General features: G+C 37.3%; 1 protein-coding gene across 1 annotated transcript in view; it reads left to right on the plus strand.

Moving 5' to 3' along the window:
• CUL1 (cullin 1) overlaps window positions 1–21960 on the plus strand; it is a 55595-nt gene that overhangs the window by 14615 nt on the left and 19020 nt on the right. The window contains exons 2-8 of the mRNA XM_063325645.1: window positions 1519–1811; window positions 12761–12935; window positions 14110–14277; window positions 15425–15475; window positions 16487–16577; window positions 17283–17446; window positions 21724–21886. Of these exons, the coding sequence (XP_063181715.1) occupies window positions 1672–1811; window positions 12761–12935; window positions 14110–14277; window positions 15425–15475; window positions 16487–16577; window positions 17283–17446; window positions 21724–21886 (952 nt within the window). The 5' untranslated portion in view covers window positions 1519–1671. The remainder of the gene's footprint in view (window positions 1–1518; window positions 1812–12760; window positions 12936–14109; window positions 14278–15424; window positions 15476–16486; window positions 16578–17282; window positions 17447–21723; window positions 21887–21960) is intronic.

The raw sequence follows: 21960 nt of genomic DNA on the forward strand, positions 1-21960 counted from the left end.
CAAATAATAGGATTTATCAGATCTCGGCCTATACTATCCTTGAAATTATGGAAGAGTTCATGCAAGCCTTGGCTGGCAGGCTCTATTACAGGACAGATTTATCATAAAGCTATATTCTTGTCTATAGAAGCATGGTAAAAAGTCATCGTGTTTGACTGTGTTTTGAGTACTTCAGTGAATGGGCTGTAGGGTACAGAATCACAGAATGGTTTGGGCTGGAAGGGGACCTTTAAAGATCATCTAGTCCAACCTCCCTGCCTTGCGCAGAGACAGTCATGTTGCTAAAAGCCCCATCCAGCCTGACCTAGAACACTTCCAGGCGTGGGGCATTCACAATGTCTCTAGGCAACCTCTTCCAGTGTCTCACGGTTCTCATTGTAAAACGCTTCTTCTTATAATCGGTCTAAATCTACCCTCTTTCAATTTAAAACCATTGACCCTTGTCCTGTCACAATATTCCCTTGTAAAAAGTCTTTCTCCATCTTTCTTATAAGCCCTCTCTATATATCGGAAGGCTGCAGTAAGCCGGTCCTGACTTACTACAAGTCTGTTCATTTGTGGGTTAATTTTTTAAATCGTGTTACCTCCTTTGTCTTTTTTGGGTATCTTCTCAATTTTGTTGCTACAGTAGATAAGACATGTTAAAACTTCAAAAATATTTTTAAGGACTTGTGTAAAAATGGATCTTCTCTGCTTAATATTCTCAGTAGTCCTTGCCAGGTTGACTGTTTTCCTACTCTTATAATTTCACGAGGCTGGTGAATTGATAACCATCTTTTAACTGCCTCCCAAACTTTGTGCACTTAAGCACTCATGGGAGTAGTGCATTTTCGTAGTTTCTTCTTCTGTCACTCACAATTCATGCAATCTTTATTTTGTGCAATGGTGGTGTTTCTTCTCACCGTTATTGTCTGTATACTCTCTTGCTGGTAAGATGACATCGAAGGAAGTGGTGTTCGGTTACTTAGCGAAGAAATTAATGTAAGCATGCACTTACCAGATAGAAAAATTCTCTGCTCCCTGGGACTTTCAGGTTACCCATAATAGAATCTCAAGTCTGGAAGGGTTATTGATAACCAAAGAAAAATAGTTAGTTTTAGTATCTTCTGGTTAATCTTGGATATCCATCAGGATGCTTGTTAAATGGTGAGTTACCACAGAACCCCGAGCTGTTTGGAAATACTAAAGTTTTACTGTTTTATAGGGAGTAAACACTTCTTAGTCTGCTGCTTGGAAGGATTTTTACTGTTAAGTTTTCTTATTAGCATCGGGGTTTTGTTGTCAGCAGCACTGACCTAAGTACCTCCGGGCAGATATGGGCACTAACAGTCACATTTTGTAGTGGATTGCTGAATTGCAAAATTATGTTCCTTGGTTTTGGTATTTCGGCTCTCATCATGGATTTCTCATCTGTGTAAATGAAAATGTTTCAATGGAATCATTCTTTTGTATCTTTTTCTCTAGTGTGAATGAATTTGGACTGTCATATAATGCATATGTTTTCTTTTCCTTTTGCAGATTGTCTTCCTGGGAAACATCACTCTTTATATGTAAAGAATATCTTGCCGAGTTGCTGCAACTGAGTTTAGAATGTTACTTGACTTGTGATTCTGATGGAGGAATAACCAGATCTCAGGCTGCTGCACTGGAAAACTTTACAGGAAATACAAAATGTCATCAAATAGGAGTCAGAACCCGCATGGACTTAAACAGATCGGTCTTGACCAGATATGGGATGACCTGAGAGCTGGAATTCAACAGGTTTACACCAGACAAAGTATGGCAAAATCCAGATACATGGAACTCTACACGTATCCTAATGCCTACACCAGTTAGTACTTTCACTGTTAGTCGATTAGAGATAGCTTTTTACTTCTCTAAACTCAAAATCGTTTCGTAACTGTTTGACTTAATGTCTTTTAAGTATATGTCTTTATTTTGAAGGTTAGCCTTTTCTGTTTAATCTTACTGGCAAGTAAGCAGGAACATTCTGTTGTCTGGAAAACTGTCTTCATAATTATGGCTACCTCCGAATTTCAGGTTTGATTACTATTATCTTTGACAGCAGATGTCTAAAGTGATTTTATTAATAGGTCTAATTTTGAGTCCACAATAGACCAAGAGAAAATAGAAATTCTTTTTCATTTCTGTTAGTCTCTGTCATTAAGCTGCAGGTCTTCTTGGTAATAATGTCTGATTACCTGGAAAATTTTTCTCTTGTCATCCTCAGAGTAGTACTTTACTCTTGAGTTGGTCTTATAATTTTCCAGCAGGAGTGAGAATGCGCCCAGTGGATTCCTTTTGAATTCCTAGCTTGCATGAGAGCGCTATTGAAATTTTCCAGTGTCTACCCATTCTGGGAGTTATGATAAAAAGGGGTTGTCTTCATTCTTGTATGTGTATGTTGAAGTACTATTTGGAAGAGTGTAGAAAACTTGTTCTTGTCAGGTAGCGCATAGGGATCTTTTATAACTAATTGGGAGGAGTGATGTTCCTCTTTCTGTGTTAGAGCTTCAGTGTTTGACTTCAGCACTTTGTTTGGAAAGTGAGAAATCCTTCTTTTATGTTCCACCTGTAACGTGGCAAGTAAAGGGATTTGATGAGGACCCACCTCTGTTTTGCATCTGTTCTGTGTTCAGTATTGTAACCTTGTGTTGCTCAGTAGAGTAAGCACTGATTATGAAGATGATGGTACAGCAAAGTATGTAAACATATGATAAGAGAAATGATGACTGAATAAGTTTCCTATCTTACTTTAAGTAGTTCTACTGTTTTTCTTTATCAGTTTTTAGAGGCTTTCTTAATAAAGGTTATTCTTCTGGTACATAAATTAATGTCTAAAGCTGTTGTTGGCACTGATTTGGAATTGCATATCTAATTTTAGTCTGTGTTAAGTTTTTTGAAAGGACAGAGCTTTTGTAAAAGAAAGAAGAGCTTGAAGTGTATAAAGCAATTAATTCTGTAGTTCTCTGGCTTTCCTAAGGAGACAGAACAGTTTTTCTGCACATATAATCTCGGAGGTCATGTGTGATCTTATCTGTGCCTGCAGAATCCATGCTCCTGTGGGGTGGGAAAAACCCTGAGCAGTCTGCGGAGTGTTTCTGGGATACTGCTTTAGTTGTGATGGGAAGATGAAATAACATTTGGTTTAGGGTAAGGACATTTATTAAGACTTAAAATGACTGATTTCTCACAGTGCTAGGTTCAGCATTGTTCTTGACTGAATGAAACGAGTCTGCAAAAGTTAAATGTCTGATAGAAATCTGACATGTAGTAGAACCTCTGAGAGAGTCCTTTTTTTTTTTCTTCTGAGTGCCTTTAATATACTCCAGTTTGTGAGGTCTGTCAAGCAGGGTAACTGCAGACTGAGTACTTATTATAATGGTAATGTTAAAACACTTGCTTTTTTTCCTCTCCTTCTGATGTTCTCAGATATTCTTGGAATGAAGCTATAAAAGGGATATGTTGTTTATTAACTACTCATTTCCTTCTTGTCGCTGCTTCAAGGAGTTGTTTGGTCTGAAATTTAGGGCTGTTTTTGTTTCTCTCATAAGTGAGCTAATTTAGTGGATGATTTTGGTAGTTGACTTCTGTGGATTAATTTATTAGTCTGATAACTCAGAATACTTGACAGTGGTTAGGCTAAGAGTTTTTAATCTACTATGAAGATAACAATGCCCTTTGCATCCTATACTAAGTGCACATGTTCAAAAGTTGTGCTTAAAAGATTACTTCCCTTTCAGATGCAGTACCTATAACATGTGCTCAGTCTTTGCGTACGGCAAGTGGTGTAGATTGATGGACTTTTATTTTGGGAAGCTCTGACTTGGTTCCAAACAGCTTGGTTTAGAAAGCAGAACACATGCAGATGAGTTTCAGCTGCAGCTGTAATTGTTCTGAACATCAGTCCTACTTAGAAGGCTGCTGGATGCGACAGCAGCTTGGAAATCTTGTGCAGTGGACAGTGTAGTCATTTCCTCATCCTCTTTTGTCCTGTTTTTTTTCTCTGCCTCTCTTTTTTTTTTTTTTTTTGATAGAGTATTGCTCCTGAAATGTGTTCTGTTTCATCCCTCTAATTTGTAAGAGGAAGAGAACCACTCATACAATCAAACCTGCATTTAGCCCTGTGTCTGGTAGCAAATTTTCAGTCAAAATTGATCAGAGATTTGGAAGTTTTTGTTCTGCCTTGTTCAAGTGAATCTGGGAAAGAATTGGAAGAGTTATGCAATTCAGATGGTTTGGATCTCCATCCTACCTCCACTCATTTTCTTTGTTCCAAGTGTCTCTTTTTGTGAAACACTAGATTCAGTCTCTGAGTACAGGCCAGAGCTTGTACTTTAGGTGGTTTGGTTTGTTTTTTGGTTTGTTTTTTTTTTCTTCATTCCAGCAGCAGAAGAAAGAGGTTGATTATTCCAGCGGTTTTCTAGATCAGAATACTGAAGAGATGAACCAAGAAATCTTGTTTCTGAATGGTGTTTATAGAGGTCCTCATCCCTACTTTTTTCTAATTCAGATTAATTTGTGCTCCTGGTTGCAGGGTGTATTCTTTGTCAGATAAGGTGATTACCAAATGTTTTTCAGAACTACATAAGCTTTCGTGATTCCTTTTGCCCTGCCAGCTATGCCAAAGCACCTAACCAGAAGAACAGTCCTTTATGGAAGTTGTGATATTTTCATTTACTCCTCCTTACGTGGTTATGAAGATCAATGTACTAATGTGCTTTAATCACTTTCTGAGGTGTGTTCTTTGTGTTTCCTGTTGAGAATTTGCAACTTCCATATAGAAACAGAGTTTCTTTAGACTGATGCTTTCTGTGGAAGAGACTGGGGTTTACTGTTGTGTGTTTGTTGTTTTGGTTTTTTCCCATGTTGTTTTATTGTTGTTGTTTTTTCCCCATGTGTGAGATTGTTGAAAATGAAATCCTTTGTCTGGATGTTTTTCTGTCCCTTACCCAGATTTTCAGGAGTCAGTTGCTCCTGGAACTCTGGTACACGGCACCTGAGAGCGTGGTTCACTCAGAAGTAACTCTCTCTACTTTATGCAAAGTTCAAGCCTCTGCTCTGCAACAGTAAAAAAGGATCCCCGTTGTTGCAATAAGTCAAGGAGTAATGAAATTGTTGTAGTGTCAATGTATACAGAATATCTCTCTGTGGCTTTTAGTCTATTTGGAGGAAGCTGCCAGTTAGTCTGTCTGAGAGAGGACTGTGCTTGCGTGCAGCAAGTTGTGAGTTTCTGTTTTGAATTGTTGGTCGAAGACCTATTACTTTGTTTACTAGAATTGTTCCTACTCAACTTACTCATATTTATATTGCTGTAAGTGGCTTTTCTTTATGGACACCTCTTCTTAAACTCCATTTGGCAATGATAAAATAATTGTACATCTTGTGCTGCTTTTCTTTTTTTGGCAGAAGGTGATGCCCATTTTCCAAACTAATCATATAGTGAGTCTGCAATTTATTTTCCTTAGGCCTCATGGTCTGAGAGGATGAATTGGGATTTATATCCATTCTCTTTGGTGGAGAGAACAAAAGGATTTTGTTCCTCTTCTTGTTTTATGTGTCTTAAGGAGCTTCTCAGACCAGGTACTAGACTATCAGAAAATTTTCCCGCCCTATGTTAAACTAGCATAATTTTTTTTTATAGCTGAATAACTTTCTGAAATTCTTATTTTCTTCCTCCAAGCGTGTATCAACTTCTCAATTTCCAGATATGGTTGGTGAATGGGAAGCTTAGTGGTGGGGTTTTATTTCATATGTGTGTGCTTTTTATTTGAAATGTCAAAATGACTTCTTTGGCATATACTCGTGCTTTCACTGTCTTGATTTACAAAACATAATCTGAGAAGCATTTTTAAGGAATATTTTAGACAGTGTAGTTAATTTATGCCCATATGGAAGAGAGGAACCTTTTTGTCCAGTTTTAATATTTAAAGAGAATTCAATTGTGAAAAATAAGACTGCTTAAAGATTCCAAGTACCATTAATTTATAACAAATAAGGTTTTTATTTACCTGAAGATATCTTAAAACCCTTTAATTAATAAGAGGAGGAATATACAGTACTATGGTAGGTGTGGGTGTCTTACTAAAAAGTGCATCTGCAATGTCCGAATTGACTTTCACGGTCTTTCTAATGTTGTGTGCATAAACATCACACTGTTGATTTCAGCAGCTCTTAGAGTACATTTGAGTAGCTGTGTTTGGCATAATTACCATATAGCTCTTACATGAAACTTTGAAGTTAAATGGCTGAATTTACTATGACTAAAATTTGCTCAAGTCTATTGAATTTTACAGATGTGTTTCTTATATTATTGTCCCATTATTAGTCACAGTAATTATTTTCAAAAATAATTGCTTTAAGTATTTTAAAGTAAGATTATGTAAAGGCTAGGTTGTTCTGTCACACTTCATTATTTTATGAAAAATCTTTTCCTTGTTTCTGAATTTGCTTATTGTGATTCAATTTTGTTAACTTTGACAAAGTGGTAGTTACCAATTGTCCGTTATACCAAAGGTAAATGACTGTACATCACAAAAGGTTACTGTAATCTGTTTTATAAGATGGGATTTTTTCCTCAGATATTAGCAAGTGATAAAGGAAAAGGTTGTGTTAAACGTTAAATGATTAAGTGTAGTATGCTTGCGTTTTAAAAATACCAGATGACTTAGGGTAATCTTTCTGTTCGTAAAATAGAATGTAGAAATGCATTACCTTTTTTCACCTGTGGATAGATTCAGCACCAGTAAGTACATGTTGCCCAGGCAAAGCCCTGAAGCCCTTCTCCTGGCATCCATTTGCCAAGGTCTTTTGTGGTTGCTTCTACTGCAATCCTTGTCCTAGTGGCTTTCACTAGAATTTTTGTATTTTAGTAGGATTTTGGATCAGCCGATGTAAATTAAAACTGTGAGAATCTTTTATTATTTTCTGATAACATGAATCTGTTGTTACCAGGCAGCAGGTCCTTGTCCTAGTGGCTTTCACTAGAATTCCTCTATTTTAGTAGGATTTTGGATCAGCAGATGTAAATTAAAACTGTGTGAATCTTTTATTTTCTGATCACATGAATTTGTTGTTACCAGGCAGCATGGTGTGGTGTTGGTTTTTTTTCCTTAACACATTATTATGCTTTTTCTGTACAGAAGAGATACTGGGGTGTTAGGGCATGCATTTTTTAAGCCTCAAACTGTTCCACTTTCTCTTGAGATTCTCTCACTCCAAGCCATCCTTTCACTTTAATGTCAAATTGTTTAAGGTCACTCTGGACACATCAAAGCAGCCTCTGCTCTGTGCTAGCATTAATCCTGTTTATATTCAATATGATATTTCATAGTGTTTCTCAGTGTGGTATGCAAAGGTAGAAGTAAATGTATTTGTTTACATGCTAAAAGGGTACCTAATACACTTTTCCTTGTCTGGAAAGGTAGGTAGGGTTATGTGATTTTTGTGTATATTTATAAAAATTGCTGCTTCAGTTTGAAAGAAGTGCAGAATATGTTTGTATTAGTGTGATTGCTTCCTTTTTTTTATGCCCTTCTCCACGACGATTTCTTGATGTTCTACTTGCTTTTTATAGTAACCAAGAATATTATGTACAAAACCAACTTCTGTCAACGCAAAGAACTTTAAACTTAAAAGCAACCTCAGTTATGGTGGTTCTTACACTTCCTTGGCATAAAGACTGTACATTTTGTATATGCATTTGGCTTTGACAATCTGTGTTTTCCTTTGTAACTCAGTGCTTCTCTGTGATTCTTTTGAGTTTATGCCGTGAAGAGGGAAACAAGAAGTTATCTATTAGCCTTCAGATGGCTTTTGCTGGAAGTTTCTCTGATCTTAGACTTGTAGAAACATGTCTGAGCTTCGTTATGCCTGGATTTTCATAGCAGCTGCACAGTTGATGCTGTAATAGCTCCTTCAGTTTCTTGCCACAATCCTCCCCTGACTAAATTGGGAATGGTTCAACAGTGCAATTGTATGTAACCTAAAGACTTAAATGTGTAATTGATTTTTAGGATAAAGTGTATTGAAACACGGGTGGGAAAATGTGTGGGGCAGGGTCTTAATTTTTTTGTTTGTTTGTTTTCTTTGAACTGCCTCGTGGGGGTATGCTTCCTTACTGATTGACGAACTGCACATACTTAAAATAGGCTCTTGCTGGTACCTCCCTGAGAAGAATGAAGGTTTCTGGGTTTTTTGGTTTCTGGGTTTTTTGTTTTACCGCTGCCCCCCAAAAAGCTAAAGTGGGCATTTAAAGTACTTGTTCTGAGAAGTGATTGCTTTTTGGCAACCTCATAATTTCAAAACTTTGTGCAAAATTCCTTCATCCGTTTGGCTTATGAAACGTTAAAGTCGCATAGGCACATCCACTTCTCTTAGCAGCTTTACTTATGCGTGAGGTGGTTTTGTGAGGTTTGCACAGTCTAATCTTTTGGACACACAGGAGTAGAAATAGCTTTAATAATTTTGAAGAAAATATGTAAAGCTGTTCTCTAGTAAATATAGGAAGCTGTATTGTTTGTATTAAAAGTGGTTTTACAAGAATACAAAACTTCTGTAATCTGTCCTAGCAATTTTCCTATTGGTATGTTCAGTAACTTTCTGTATGTTGTTCTTTCATGCCTTTGGTGTAATCTAGGAAAGTACAAATTTTTGGCAAAAGTGGAGCTAATCTCAACTTGTTCCTGTAGGCCAACTGTTGAGGTGTCAGAACATTCAGCATAGAGTTAATTACAGCTTAAGATCTGTGGAACAGCAAATTTATACCTAAAATTATCTTTATAATAAAGAGACTAGAAATAATGAGAAATTCTGGTTAGAGAGTTGTTCAGCTCTTGTGGTTGTTGCTGCATGCTTCCTCCTTTCCAAAAGCTTTGTTGTCATTTCTCTCTGCCCTATATAGTTTTGTGCTAGATTGTATTAATTCTGCTTCCCTTTCAGTTCCTTTTAAGTATCTGTTCCTCAAGCCAGTTTAGCCCAGTTGTTAATTTTTCGTAGCCAAATGGAAGAACTGTGGGCACCCAACTGTGCTGCTGGAAGGGGGATCAGTCATTACCTCAGCAGAACTGTTTTCTTTATAAAAAAATTAAGATTAGGGGGTCATGTGAAACTGAGTAATTTGTACCCATCAGTGTAAAATCTGAGTGTTGTCCTGTTGTGTATTGGATTACAAACCTGATACTTGTCTTGTGTAATTTCTGTTTACAGTTGCTCCTGAAGGAAAAAAAACTGCTGTATGGAGTATTTTGGTACTTTTCTGGGGCGGAGGGTAGATTGCAGGTGACTGTCATGCACTTAAGCTTGTGTTTTGATGGTGTAGTTGCTCAAAAAGTATAGGCACTACTACTGAAAGAGCCTGTTTCACTTCCCCTGTGTGGACACAGAAGTTCAGATCTGCTCCGCAAAGGATCTGGGAACAGGGACAATGGTGAATTGTAGTGGCAGTCGCTTCCCCAGTCCAAATCACTGGTTATCTGCAGAAAACTCCCATGCTACTGGAAAAGCAGGTGGCAAGTAAGCCCTCCAGGTGGGTTGTGTGTCAGGATCCTTCCTTCAATGGAAATAAATTCATTATGGTGTGGCAGCATGGGAATTCTTTTTTTCCTTTGCACTGCTCAGCTTTAGAAAAACTGAGTCAAGGTTGTCAAAAGCAGTGTGAGTTATATCAAAGAGAAAAGTGGTAAAAGTAATTTAGGTGGTTCTTTTATCCCATTTTGAAGAGTTTCAGAGAAGAACAAAGTTCTGAAAAACATTTTTCACCTTGAGCAGCCCAATGCTGAATCAATTTATAAACTTCCTTCCAGTCTTCTACCTCAGTTTTAATTTGGATAAGTAATGTAATTTCTCCTTCACTGTAAGGAAGGTGTAGAGGTTAAGAGACGATCAGTTCTTCCTGTAGATGGTTTGTCTGTTTGCTGGGCCAAATCTGAAGTTCAGCAACCAGAAGCTTGGGGAGCAGTGCAGCTTCATTGCGGTGCAGACCATTCCATTGATGAATTAACTTCTCTGCTTGTTATAGTATGCGAATTGCTGTGCAGAATTGTGCAAACACCCACAGTAATGTTTCCTAATAGCTGTTTGGATATGTATATGGCTTCCAGCACACGAAGCAGTTGAGGAGATTAGTTTGCCTTCTGCAACCAAGAATTCTTTTCATAGCGTTCCCCTCGTGATTCTCAGATGAACTGTCATGTACTTCGTAGTAAGCAGTGCAAGTCTGATTTTGTTTTGAATATGTCAGTCTTTCTGTCAGCGGTTGGCTTTAGCAGATGGGGACACAGATTGTAAACAAAGTCTGAGAGAGCATTCTTTTATGTATAATATGTCAAAGAGTTATTTACACTTGCAAACTGCCTTATGCACAGGCAAACTAACTTCAGTTTGACTTGGATAGAACAGCTAAACTAGAGTGTTTCAAAAGTGCTGTCTTGGACACTTCGACTAGCAAGACTCAAGCTAGAATAACAAGTAAAGATGGGCATTACCGCTATATTTTTACTCCATTTCTGAGTTGCTTACTGTCAGGCATGGACAGAAGGTCTCAGTCGCTCTGTTTACAAGGAACCCTGGTTTTAATAGTAAAATGTATTGGGTTAGAAAAAGGCTTGTGTCTTCTGAACTTGGTCTTTTGTTTTTCTGAAGACTGTTGTGATTAGTCTTGGAGATGAACAGAAAGAATATTTTCATCAGGCGGTGTTTATAAAACCTGCAAGAATTACCTGTCATCTGGACAATCCTTGTATTTTTAGGCTTGCTCAAAGCCACTTGGGATAGGAGAGTGGGGAGGGGAAGAAAGATTCATCCTGAATTCCTTGTATCTTGATAGAGAGATTTTCTATACACAATTCAGAGGACCTTATATTAACTTTTTTAAAGCTAAACTGTGAGGTAGGCCCAGCTTTTCTTGTTTGTGAAAAGCAAGAAAGTTTTGTATCTAGAGAAAAATTGTGATGCTGTGTGGCAGGTCGTGTCACTTGAACAGGGAATTCTGAAATCAAAGCATAGATCGTAAAAGTAGCAACAGTGCCAGGAAAGTTGAACAAACAAATGTCTAGGAGCTGGAAGAAATCATTAATGTCCAGGAAATAAGTGGCTGATAGAGATAAGAGGCTGATAAATGTTCAGTTGCTAAGAACAAGTGAAGGTTTTATGTTATTGGTTTATATCGTGGGAAATCTAATTATTTGGCACCTGGCTGAGGAAACATGAGAAATGAATGCTGCACGTTTTCAAAAAGGGTTAATCTTAGGCGAAGAGCATTACGCTCTTGAACAGAATGTGATGACTTTTTGAACAAGTACATAAGTATAGACTGAGCAGGCTTTCCTCTCAGTTTAACACAAAGACCGTGAGCCTTGTTCCTGGTGGCATGCAGGATACTCTGATACTTAAGCCCCGTTTAAGGATATGATTTGTCTGTGAAGCTTTTTTTTTTTTTTTTTAAAAAGTAATTGCAAGGGAGTTAACTGTTTATTTTAAGAGATTTTTCTGCTTGAGCTTTACTGTTGAAATACTAGAAGCAAGACTGTCCATAAAGACTCTAATGCATCGTATATTTGGGGTTTATAATTCCCTTGGTATTTAATTGTGCTGATGTCTTCCATTATATTGTGCTGGCCTTTCTGAAGGGAAAGATAAAAGGCAAATCTCAGCAATGCATTAATTTCCTAATACATGGCATACTGTGGAGGAAGTCCGTCTAGTGGTTAAAGCTTGTCCCATTAGTTAAAACACAAGTTAAAACCAAGTTAGACATTCTGGATTGCTTAATATGATGTTCTCTAACAAGGGATGTGACTCAAAAGTCTGCCCTCAGACTCCCAGTAGCTTTGTTCCTGTTTGGTAATCGTTTTCCAGGTGAGTCATTAGGATAATTCTTGTTGTCAGATCCGAGTCCTCATCAAGTTGAATTTGAGTGCTACCGAGGTAGTTTATTTTCCTTGTTTGTGGAGTACGGTTTATTTCAGGATGCTTTCTTAGTTGAAGTGTTCTGAGCAATGTAACTTCCACGTATTACTTTGGAAGAATTCTGAATATTTGAACATTCTAGATCAGAAAACAATGTTTTCTTGAAATGTTATGTTCACAGATACAGCCGGTCTTCCAGGCTGTATCAGTATGAAAGGCACAATTATTGCTACCGCTTACTTAAATGGTGGGATTATACTTGTAGCCTACAACTGGTGAATCTCATCTTGTGGGGTGCATTTGAGTATGTCTCACCATTACTGCTTTCTAGGTTTGTCCCCTGTCAGCCAGTATTACATGGCCAAATCTTTTATAAAAGACTGTGTTTGAAAGAGTGCAAAAATATTATCCTCTGTGTTTTCAACTACTGAATGTTCCTTGAGGCTAGTGTTGATATTTCTTCCTGTTCAAATGAAAGCTTACGTATTTGTAGAAGGCCAATATAGTACATCAAATAAACTCCATTTAAACCTTGAAAATAATCTTATCAGCAAATTCCGCTGCTTTGTTTTCTTGGTGGTCTTGTTAAGTAAGCGTTAGGTAAATTTAATGTTGGTGTCAGTGTTTGCAGTGCACTTGGCAGTCTGACACATTTCTGATGCAGATAATTCTGATGAAAATTATTTTCTTAGCTTTGGTTTGATTTTTTTATGTGGGCTGATGCATCTTGTAATGTATTATGCTTAAGTCATTTACAGTCATAAAAATAGCTTATTGAAATTAACATATTGTTTTTCATTGTATTTTTAATGTGTCATGCTGGCACATGCATATTCCTTAACTTTCCTCTCAGTCATGTTTATAACTACTGTACTAGTGTACACCAGTCTAATCAAGCACGGGGAGCTGGAGTACCTCCTTCTAAATCGAAAAAGGGCCAGACACCTGGAGGTGCTCAGTTTGTTGGCTTGGAATTGTACAAACGGCTAAAAGAATTTCTGAAGAACTACTTGACAAATCTCCTTAAGGTAAGATGGGACATTAGATCGATCTGCATTTGTAGTAGCAATAGGGCCTGGGTTGAGAAAAGCTTGTATCAACAAACCTAGAGGTGTATGCAGCCACTGGAAGTAAACTGAATGAACTTGAAATTTACTTCTGTCTCCATTAGCCATTAGAATGTTTTATAGGCTTTACCTCAGGCATAGATCAGTCGCTAAGTGTACCTGTGAGCTGCTTTTCTTCTTCAAGCCAAAACAGCATTTCTGTGTTTTACAGAAGTAATGCTATGTGCCACCTTAAGCTGTCCTTCATCTTCAACGAGAATAGCTAGACTTTCTAACTAATTAACCAGCATATTAATAATGCTGAAAAAATGGTTGCCTGTAGTGTTGAAAATGCCTGACGGTAGCCATTAATTTAGTTCAATAAATAAACTACTAATAGAGCAGGATGTTGGGCTGCTTTGTAAGAGAATGGTTCCTCGCTGTTCTTGGAAAGGAACCATGCTTTTAACTTTGGGGATTTTAATTTTGAGTAATAATAAAAGCTTCTTGGTGTTCTATCAAGTCTACCGTGTAATCCATTTATGAAGCTGCATAAAGGTCTCTGAGGTCTTATGCAGAATGCACTCCTGGTTTTATTCCCTTTTCCAGTCAAGCTTTGGAAAGATACTTGAACTTCCATGTGTTACAACTTTATCTTTTTTTTTCCTGTAACAAGAACAAATATGATACCGTACCCATTTCCAAGAATACAAGATTCCATTTACTACCTGACAGGGTCCTAGAGAAGACCCCATCCATACTCACTTGTTTCAGCTCCCCGAGTAGCAGCAGTGGGAGTGGGTGGTATATTTTACGGAAATTGTTATGTTGAATGCATTACCGTTGCACTGGCGTGTTTTACCTAGCGCACTCATCAGCTCTAATGTGGTGCCCTCTTGCTCTCTCCCACAGGAGGGACAGGAGCGTCTTCTGGAGCTTTGTCTATGCTGTGCATTTTTTTTTTTTACCAGTTTTTAAATTTCTAAATCTCATACTGACCTTGTGCTTTATTAATGTAGAAGTAAATGTATTAGCACTATGTTTCCTATAAATACACTGCATGGTGTAGGTTTATTACACGGTCAATTTGTATACCATTATATATCTTGCTTGTACCTTAAAATTACCCAACAGTACTGGCAAACTGTTATTTTAGGATGGTGAAGATTTGATGGATGAGAGTGTGCTGAAATTCTACACTCAACAGTGGGAAGATTATAGGTTTTCAAGCAAAGTATTGAATGGGATATGTGCCTACCTCAATCGACATTGGGTTCGTCGTGAGTGCGATGAAGGTCGTAAAGGAATATATGAAATTTATTCAGTAAGTAGCTTTTTGACTTGAGTGATTTATCCATTCCATCTGTCATGTTTGCATTATCATCCTCCAGATCGCTCCTTGAAACTTGTAGGAAGTTCGTAGAAGTTTTGAAGAAGTGGGCAAAGTGGAAATCCGCCCCCTTTCCATACTCCCACCGCAGTATAGTTGTAAAAATTCCATGGGTCTAAACCTGAGAGATGTTCAGTCTGCCTTGTACGTATTGGGACTACCAGTATTAGACTGTTGAGGGTTGTCTGTTTCTAAATATTTGCTGCTTATACTGTTATATGTGTGCGTCAGCGTGACCTTGTCATTCCACTCAGAATTCAGTCAAGTGTTTCAAATGCAGAATGGAGAAGTAAATTGCATTTTTTTTCTGTTGACTTCAATACATCTTTACAAATTTTTTATCATCCAAGCTGCTAAGATGCAGTCAACATTTGGTTTGTAATATAAGTTATTTTGGTACAGTTCTGAAAGATTGATATGTGATCTTGATAATTTTTTTGTAATGTAATATAAAGAAGGGAAAAACATAGCAGAAGTTGTGTATCTTGGATAACTAAAAGTACTTTTTTTTTTTTTTATAAAGGATAATTGTTGTCCTTGCTGGTGAAGCATTAGAAAAGTGATGTGTTATTTTACCACTTCACTAAAATAACTTTGCATATGGTAGAAAAACAGTTGGTATCCTTACTTCCCTCCCTCTTAACTTCACTAGCCTAATGCTAAGGGACTGTGTCAGCCTGAAAGTCGCCAACAAAAAAGGCTGTATGTTGTCAAGGTAATTTGCAGGGTTTGTTAGCATTCAGAATTGTCAGTGGATCACTGTCAGAGAAGGGGACAGCTTGGGTAGAGTTAGTAATAAAGCAAATGGTAATTTTATTGTGGAGCAGTCTTGTTGCATGAGAAATGTGTGTGCCACAATATAATCATAGAATCGTAGAATGGTTTGGGTTGGAAGGGACCTTAAAGATCATGTAGTCCAATCCCCAATCATTTAAAAAGTTCTGATTATTTAGCATAGTATATCAGCTTTCCTTAAGGAGTTATCCTGCATGTATATGTGTGTGTGTATGTGTGTGTGTATATATACATATAAAAAAATTTCCTTTATTCCATCTTTCCTCTCTCTTCCTTTTGCCTCTAGCTTGCCTTGGTGACCTGGAGAGACTGCTTATTCAGGCCATTAAATAAGCAGGTATATATATATATATATATGCTATAACTATAGTGTTATTTTATATGGTTAATTTTTTATATGTTGTTAGTAACTGTTCCACGGACCATTTGGAGGATGGGGACAGGGTGGGAAGGGGACAGGGCAGACCAAGAAAATAAAAGGGAGCCTTCTGCTTCTCCTTTGTGATGTTAAAAAGGTAAATATTTGGGGGGAATGGGCCTTTCTTTGTGTGTGCGGTTGAACCTTGATACTAAGACTATTCTGTTATCTCTTTGCTGAGAGGGACACCTCTTAAATGAAGTAACGGCTTCAGCTGTTTCCAAGCCAGGCAGGAGCACAGGCTGACAGTCATGTCTTAAGTCAGGAGTCAAGATTGACAGGTCCGGGATTTTGGTCTCTCCTTAATGTTACTGTGAATCTTTAAATTTACACTGATACCTGGGAGATTCAGGTCAACCAAATATTTTTAGTTAGTGAATTGGCACGATATATAACACGACATTCCATCACAACAAAATGTATATTTTTATATGTTGATTTCGTTCTTATTTATCAGTATTTCGTGATGAAGAGACTGTATTATGTTATATTATGTATTTTATTACCTAGATTTCAGAGGAACAGTATTTGCAATACATTATTTATCAGCGTAAGTCGATAGCGTTCTTTGTGTAAAGTACAGGAAGTTAGTTCATCTCTTACTGCAAAGTTGTCTTGTTTCTCAGGTATAAAACAAACAGAAGTTTGGTTTAGAAGGTGCTTTTTGCTATTAAAAAAAAAAAGACACTAAGCACTTTCATACCCTGTCATGGGTTACCACTAATCGGACTGTAATTACATTGTACACCTTTAAAGTGTAGCATAACCTGTGATGTCTGTAGGAAACTTATATGTTCAGGTGTCCTTAAATTTTGTTCGCAAGGATCTTGACTTGTCTTAATATAGAAATACAGTCCTGATAAAATACTGTACTTGACCTACCAGCTGCTTTCTCTGAGCTTGATTTACTTTTAATCCCTGTTTTCTAAGGTAACAAATGCTGTGTTGAAATTGATTGAAAAGGAAAGAAATGGTGAAACTATCAATACAAGGCTGATCAGTGGAGTTGTACAATCTTACGGTAAACGAGATTTCTTTGAGGTTTTATTACTCTCTTAAACGTAAATAAACATATATCCTCTATCAGAGTCCAGAAGTAGCATCCCACCTCCTTGGATGTCCAGTAAAGATTTTTACAGTAAAATAAACGCAGTTATATATTGTTTAACTTCATGCTTATAGAGACACTTGACACAATTACAGTTGACTATACCACGTGTGTAAAGCTTGAAAGTGCAACTGATAGACAAGAGTGTTCGTTGTTTATGAATCATTTATTTAGGAGCTAATTCTGGAAGTGGGGAAGCACAGTGGTTTACGCAGCGGAGTGGGATTATTTTATCGAATTTGCATGAAATTGAGAGTCCTGCCGTGCAGATGAATGACTAGTTTCATTAATAAAAAAACATACATGCGTATAATCTGGGACTTTACGAGGAAGAAACAGAAGGGGAATTTGAACTAGCTTTTGAGATAGTGAAGTTTTCCAAATCTTATCATCCATTTAGTAATGTATCAAAAAGTGCAATTTACATGAGTAATGTCTTGTGATGCTTATTTTTTAAATGCAAAATAAATGTATACTTTTAAAAGTTTTAAAAAGTGGTGCTGATACTGTCCTGATTGATTACCTTGATGTAAGTTAGAAGGAGGGTACATGTTTATTTGCAACAGACCACTTCATAAAAGACAATTTTTCATTACTTGCTGCTTTTTTTTTTTGTAGTGGAGCTGGGGCTGAATGAAGATGATGCATTTGCAAAAGGACCTACACTAACTGTCTATAAAGAGTCCTTTGAATCTCAGTTTCTTGCTGACACAGAGAGATTTTATACACGAGAAAGCACTGAATTCTTGCAACAGAATCCAGTCACAGAGTACATGAAGAAGGTAAGTTACTAAGTAAGCTTTGTGATTGTTTTCTGAATACAGATATTGTTTAGAGGTAAAGTAATATAAATTCTTGGCTTTTATTATCAGTTTCTTAAAATGCTGATTATTTTACAGAAACAGTTAGCTCTTTTTCCTGTGCTGATTTGCTTCTGTGTTTACCTGGTCTGAAGTTTGTCTCCTTAGTGTATTTCAGTTAAGTATAATGAAAGTTTGAAACTTTCTTAATGGGCAAAACAGAAGAGAATGTTAAAATAAATTCAGATTTCGTTAGACTTCAAGACACCAAAAGAGTCTTTCTGGTTTAGACCTACAAGCTCACTGTTCCTATGCAAGGAACTGTGTGTTGGCACATTTATTGAAATCTCTTCCTGAGCAAGCTGTCCAAGGAAGTAGATCATTAATTAGCTTTAATTCTCTCAGAATATTTTAATATAATGAACCTTACACAATACTTGTGATCAACAGAGGCTAGATTTAAATTCTCTGGTTTGGGGGATCCCAGAAAGGGCAATTAAGAGCAAGCTGGATAAACACGAACTATTTCTAGCCTGGTTATTGGGTCAGTGTCACTGAATGTGAAATAGATGGGTCATCTTCCATCTTGGACAAGTGCTGCTTCATATATTTTTGTCAGCACATTTCCTCACTTTCTGAATTGCTGCTTGGGTTTTTTTCCCCTTTCAGTTTAATTTTAAAAAAGAGAGCTTTTTTGAGTACGTAATATATAGATATACATCCCTCCCTCTGCAGTATCTTTGTGTTTCTTTTGTGTAAAACTCTTTTTGCCACAGAACGCATCCTGTCTTGAGTCTTGGCATTAAAGTCAATGATTTCCAAAAAAAAAAAAAAAAAAAAAAAAGGAGGGGTGAAGGGAGGGAGTCCTAGAAATAACACAGTAGAATCATAGAATCATAGAATTGTTGAGGTTGGAAGGGACCTTTAAGATCATCGAGTCCAACCTTTAGCCTACCCTGACAAGAGCCACTTCTAAACCATGTCCCTCAGTGCCCCATCTACCCTTTTTTTAAACACCTCCAGAGATGGTGAATCCACCACCTCCCTGGGCAGCCTATTCCAATGTTTAATAACCCTTTCAGTGAAAAAATGTCTCCTAATATCTAATCTAAACCTCCCCTGACGTAACTTGAACCCGTTTCCCCTCGTCCTATCACTTGTCACCAGGGAGAAGAGGTCAGCCCCCATCTCTCTACAACCTCCTTTCAGGTAGTTGTAGAGGGTGATAAGGTCTCCCCTCAGCCTCCTCTTCTCCAGGCTAAACAACCCCAGCTCCCTCAGTCGTTCTTCATAAGGTTTGTCCTCCAGACCCCTCACCAGCTTTGTAGCCCTTCTCTGGACACGCTCCAACACCTCAATGTCCCTCTTGTAGCGAGGGGCCCAAAACTGAACGCAGTACTCGAGGTGGGGCCTCACCAGTGCCGAGTACAGGGGGATGATCACTTCCCTAGTCCGGCTCACCACACTATTCCTGATACAGGCTAGGATGCTGTTGGCCTTGAATCCTACTTTTAATGCATTGGGGTAGTTGCTCAGTGTGCCCAGACCTACCTGTATTTACTTTTCTGTTGTTGAATTAATGATTTTTGCCACTTTCCCCTCAATGTCTTGTCTTTAATCCTAAAATATATATGTAAAAACAGAGTGAGGGGATTTCAGTCATTCATAACCTGAGTGACTGGCTCATCCAGGCTTCCTTGGTACAGGACAGTAAAAAGCTGTCTGAAGGTCATCGCTATTTCAAGAACTAGAGATTAGTGGCAAGTAGAAAGAACTTACTAGTACCCCAAACAATCTTCCAAGACTTCAAAAATCCCCACAAAAGAGCAACTCGCTTTGCTTGAAGGTGATCTTGAAGCTGAAAACGTATAAAGCTAGCAGAAGGCAGGGGAAATCTTTAGCAAGAAAGCATGTCGTCTTAAGTCTCTGCTCAAATTCACATACTAGAGATGTACATAAACTCTTTGGGCTGTCTTGGCATCTCCTTGCAGATAACGTGCATACATTGAAATCAAACTGAACAAGAAACTGTTTTCATTACTCGTTTTCTGGGATTTAACTGATGAAACTGAAAAAGATGTGTATTAGACTCTACAGTAAATACTATCAGAGCTTGCAAAATGATATGAACTAAGGGATGTGACCTAACAAAAAGAGGAAACTTATGAATTGAAGCTAAAAGCTAGTTCAGTGGAACAAATTGTCTAATCTCTCTAGTCTGCGTGCTCTGCTGGAGAGATGAAGAGAGGTCATGCAAGTTTTCAGAACTATTAATTTAAAATTCAGATAGGGTTGTCCTTCAGTTTTATCTTACTTCGTTGTGCTTAGAAGATCCTTAATATGTTTTACTTAAATGTGACAAGGCAGTGTTGTAAACTTAGTGGTTTTTTTTTTTTTTTTGGTTTGGGTATTGTAATCTTGCATGCCACTTAAATGCCTGGAACAGAGTAGTACTCCCCATAATTATTACTCAGGTATTGCTAGAATTAGGGTTCTTTTCCGTTATGAACCACCTTACGTGAGACTGGTGTGAAAAGCTGCAAGTTGTCCAGCAGTCACATGGCATCCTAAGAAGTAGTCAATGAAATCTTAATTAGAATTAGGGGGTGTGTATGTAGTTGTAAAGGCAGACTTACTGAGTTTAGAAGGATTGTGGATTTTTCTTCTCAGGCCAGAACTCATGAGTAAAGCTGGCATAGCCTGATATGCTGTAGGGAAAAAGGTCAGTATTCCTTAAAACTGTCCCTTGAAATAAAGTCTCAAATTGAATTTTAGATCTTTATAGATAAAACAGCCAAAGATACTGTTGTGTGAACTAACTATTTTTCTTGTTTATGAAATGACTTTAAAAGGAAAATAGAAATACAAGAACACAAAAAATTAGAGAGTATAAGCAAATTTGAAGTCAGAGTGAATGTTTGTTTTCATAAAGGAGCTCAAAGTGAGAGTTGACTGTTAACAGCAAAAGTGTGAAGGTCTAAGGATATTTTAAGAAGCAGCATTAGAAGTGACAGAATTTCCTGAACTACAGAAATACCTAATTGGTTAAACACAAGATAAGTAGTCCTACTAGTCCGATTCTAGTTTCCAGCATTCATCAGAAAGATTTGCTACTATCTCTTGTCAGTAAGGTAGTTAATTGTTACTTATCACTTGTAAGAAACTGGCAAATACTCTGAAGCAGGAGCTTATATCCCTTCCCAAACTGTTGGTTTTGTTTCCTGTGTTTTGACCTGTACTGGTTTAACTCCAGGAGACAGTAATCCAGGACTGTTTCACAAGAGCTACGTGCAAAATTATTACAGAAATGAGTGAAGCTACCAGTGGCAGAGAGTATTTAAAGCTGTCTGTGTATGATGCGGTGTACTTGCAGTGAAATTGTTCTTTTGTTGTTGTTGTTGTCCCTAATAAGATCTTTCATACTTGGTCAATTTTCTAAAATACTAGGAAAATTCATTACTTTAATTTCCTTTTTTTGGTGACATTATTAATTTAAATAATTTGGACTTTATCCCTAATAATGTGCTGCAATTACAGATGGCTTGTAAAGTGAAGCTTTAATACCTTTGCAAACAAAATAGAGGTAATTGTTATATAAACAACTTCCGTTTTACTTTTTGGCATAAGTACTGTTCCTTGAGTGACATTTAGAATTTTGGTTTGTTGCAAAGATATGCATATGTAGCATTTCATATGCCAAATTAAATGCCAGTATAATTTAAATGATTGTACATTATTGGGAAGCTTTTCTGTGTAAGAATTTAGATGAGAACATTCAAATAATTTTGTCATGGGCATGCTGTTAAATTGTATTTTTCTGCCTTTTAGTTTTGTGGAGGCATGAAATATATTCATGTTTGTCTTAAACAAAACTGCCTCTGTAGCTGGAGAGCTGATGCTAAAACTCCCAGCGTCTCATGTCAGCAGCTTTCTCTTTTTCTGACAGCAGATTTCCACCGGTAAACTTATTACTCGGAAGCAATAGGAAAACAGTCTTGCTGTGACTCTCCCCCCCATTTAAACAGTATATAATATTATCATCAACATAAACATTGATTCCATATGTGTGGGGGGTGGGTCACATTATGATTCCCAGAAAAATAACTGCTTAAGTAGGTGGACTATAACACTGCATTAGGGAGATATTTGATTTTGTTGTTGTTTTCTAGATGAATATACTAAATAGTCATCTGTTTTGTGCTGTTGGATTTCTGTTCCACCTTCCGTACAGTTTTCATATTTATCTCTCTGTTCTGTAGGCTGAAGCTCGCCTTCTCGAGGAACAGCGTAGAGTTCAGGTATACCTCCATGAGAGCACACAAGATGAGTTAGCACGGAAATGTGAGCAAGTACTTATTGAAAAACACTTGGAGATATTTCATACAGAGTTTCAGAATTTGTTGGATGCTGACAAAAATGAAGGTAAGGAGATTCAAACATTGGTTTTAGGCTTGGAGCTCCTCCCTGATTTTTTTGTGAATAATGTAAATTCTGAT

The sequence above is a fragment of the Chroicocephalus ridibundus genome, chromosome 2 (genome assembly GCF_963924245.1).
Source record: "Chroicocephalus ridibundus chromosome 2, bChrRid1.1, whole genome shotgun sequence".
Lineage (NCBI taxonomy): Eukaryota > Metazoa > Chordata > Aves > Charadriiformes > Laridae > Chroicocephalus > Chroicocephalus ridibundus.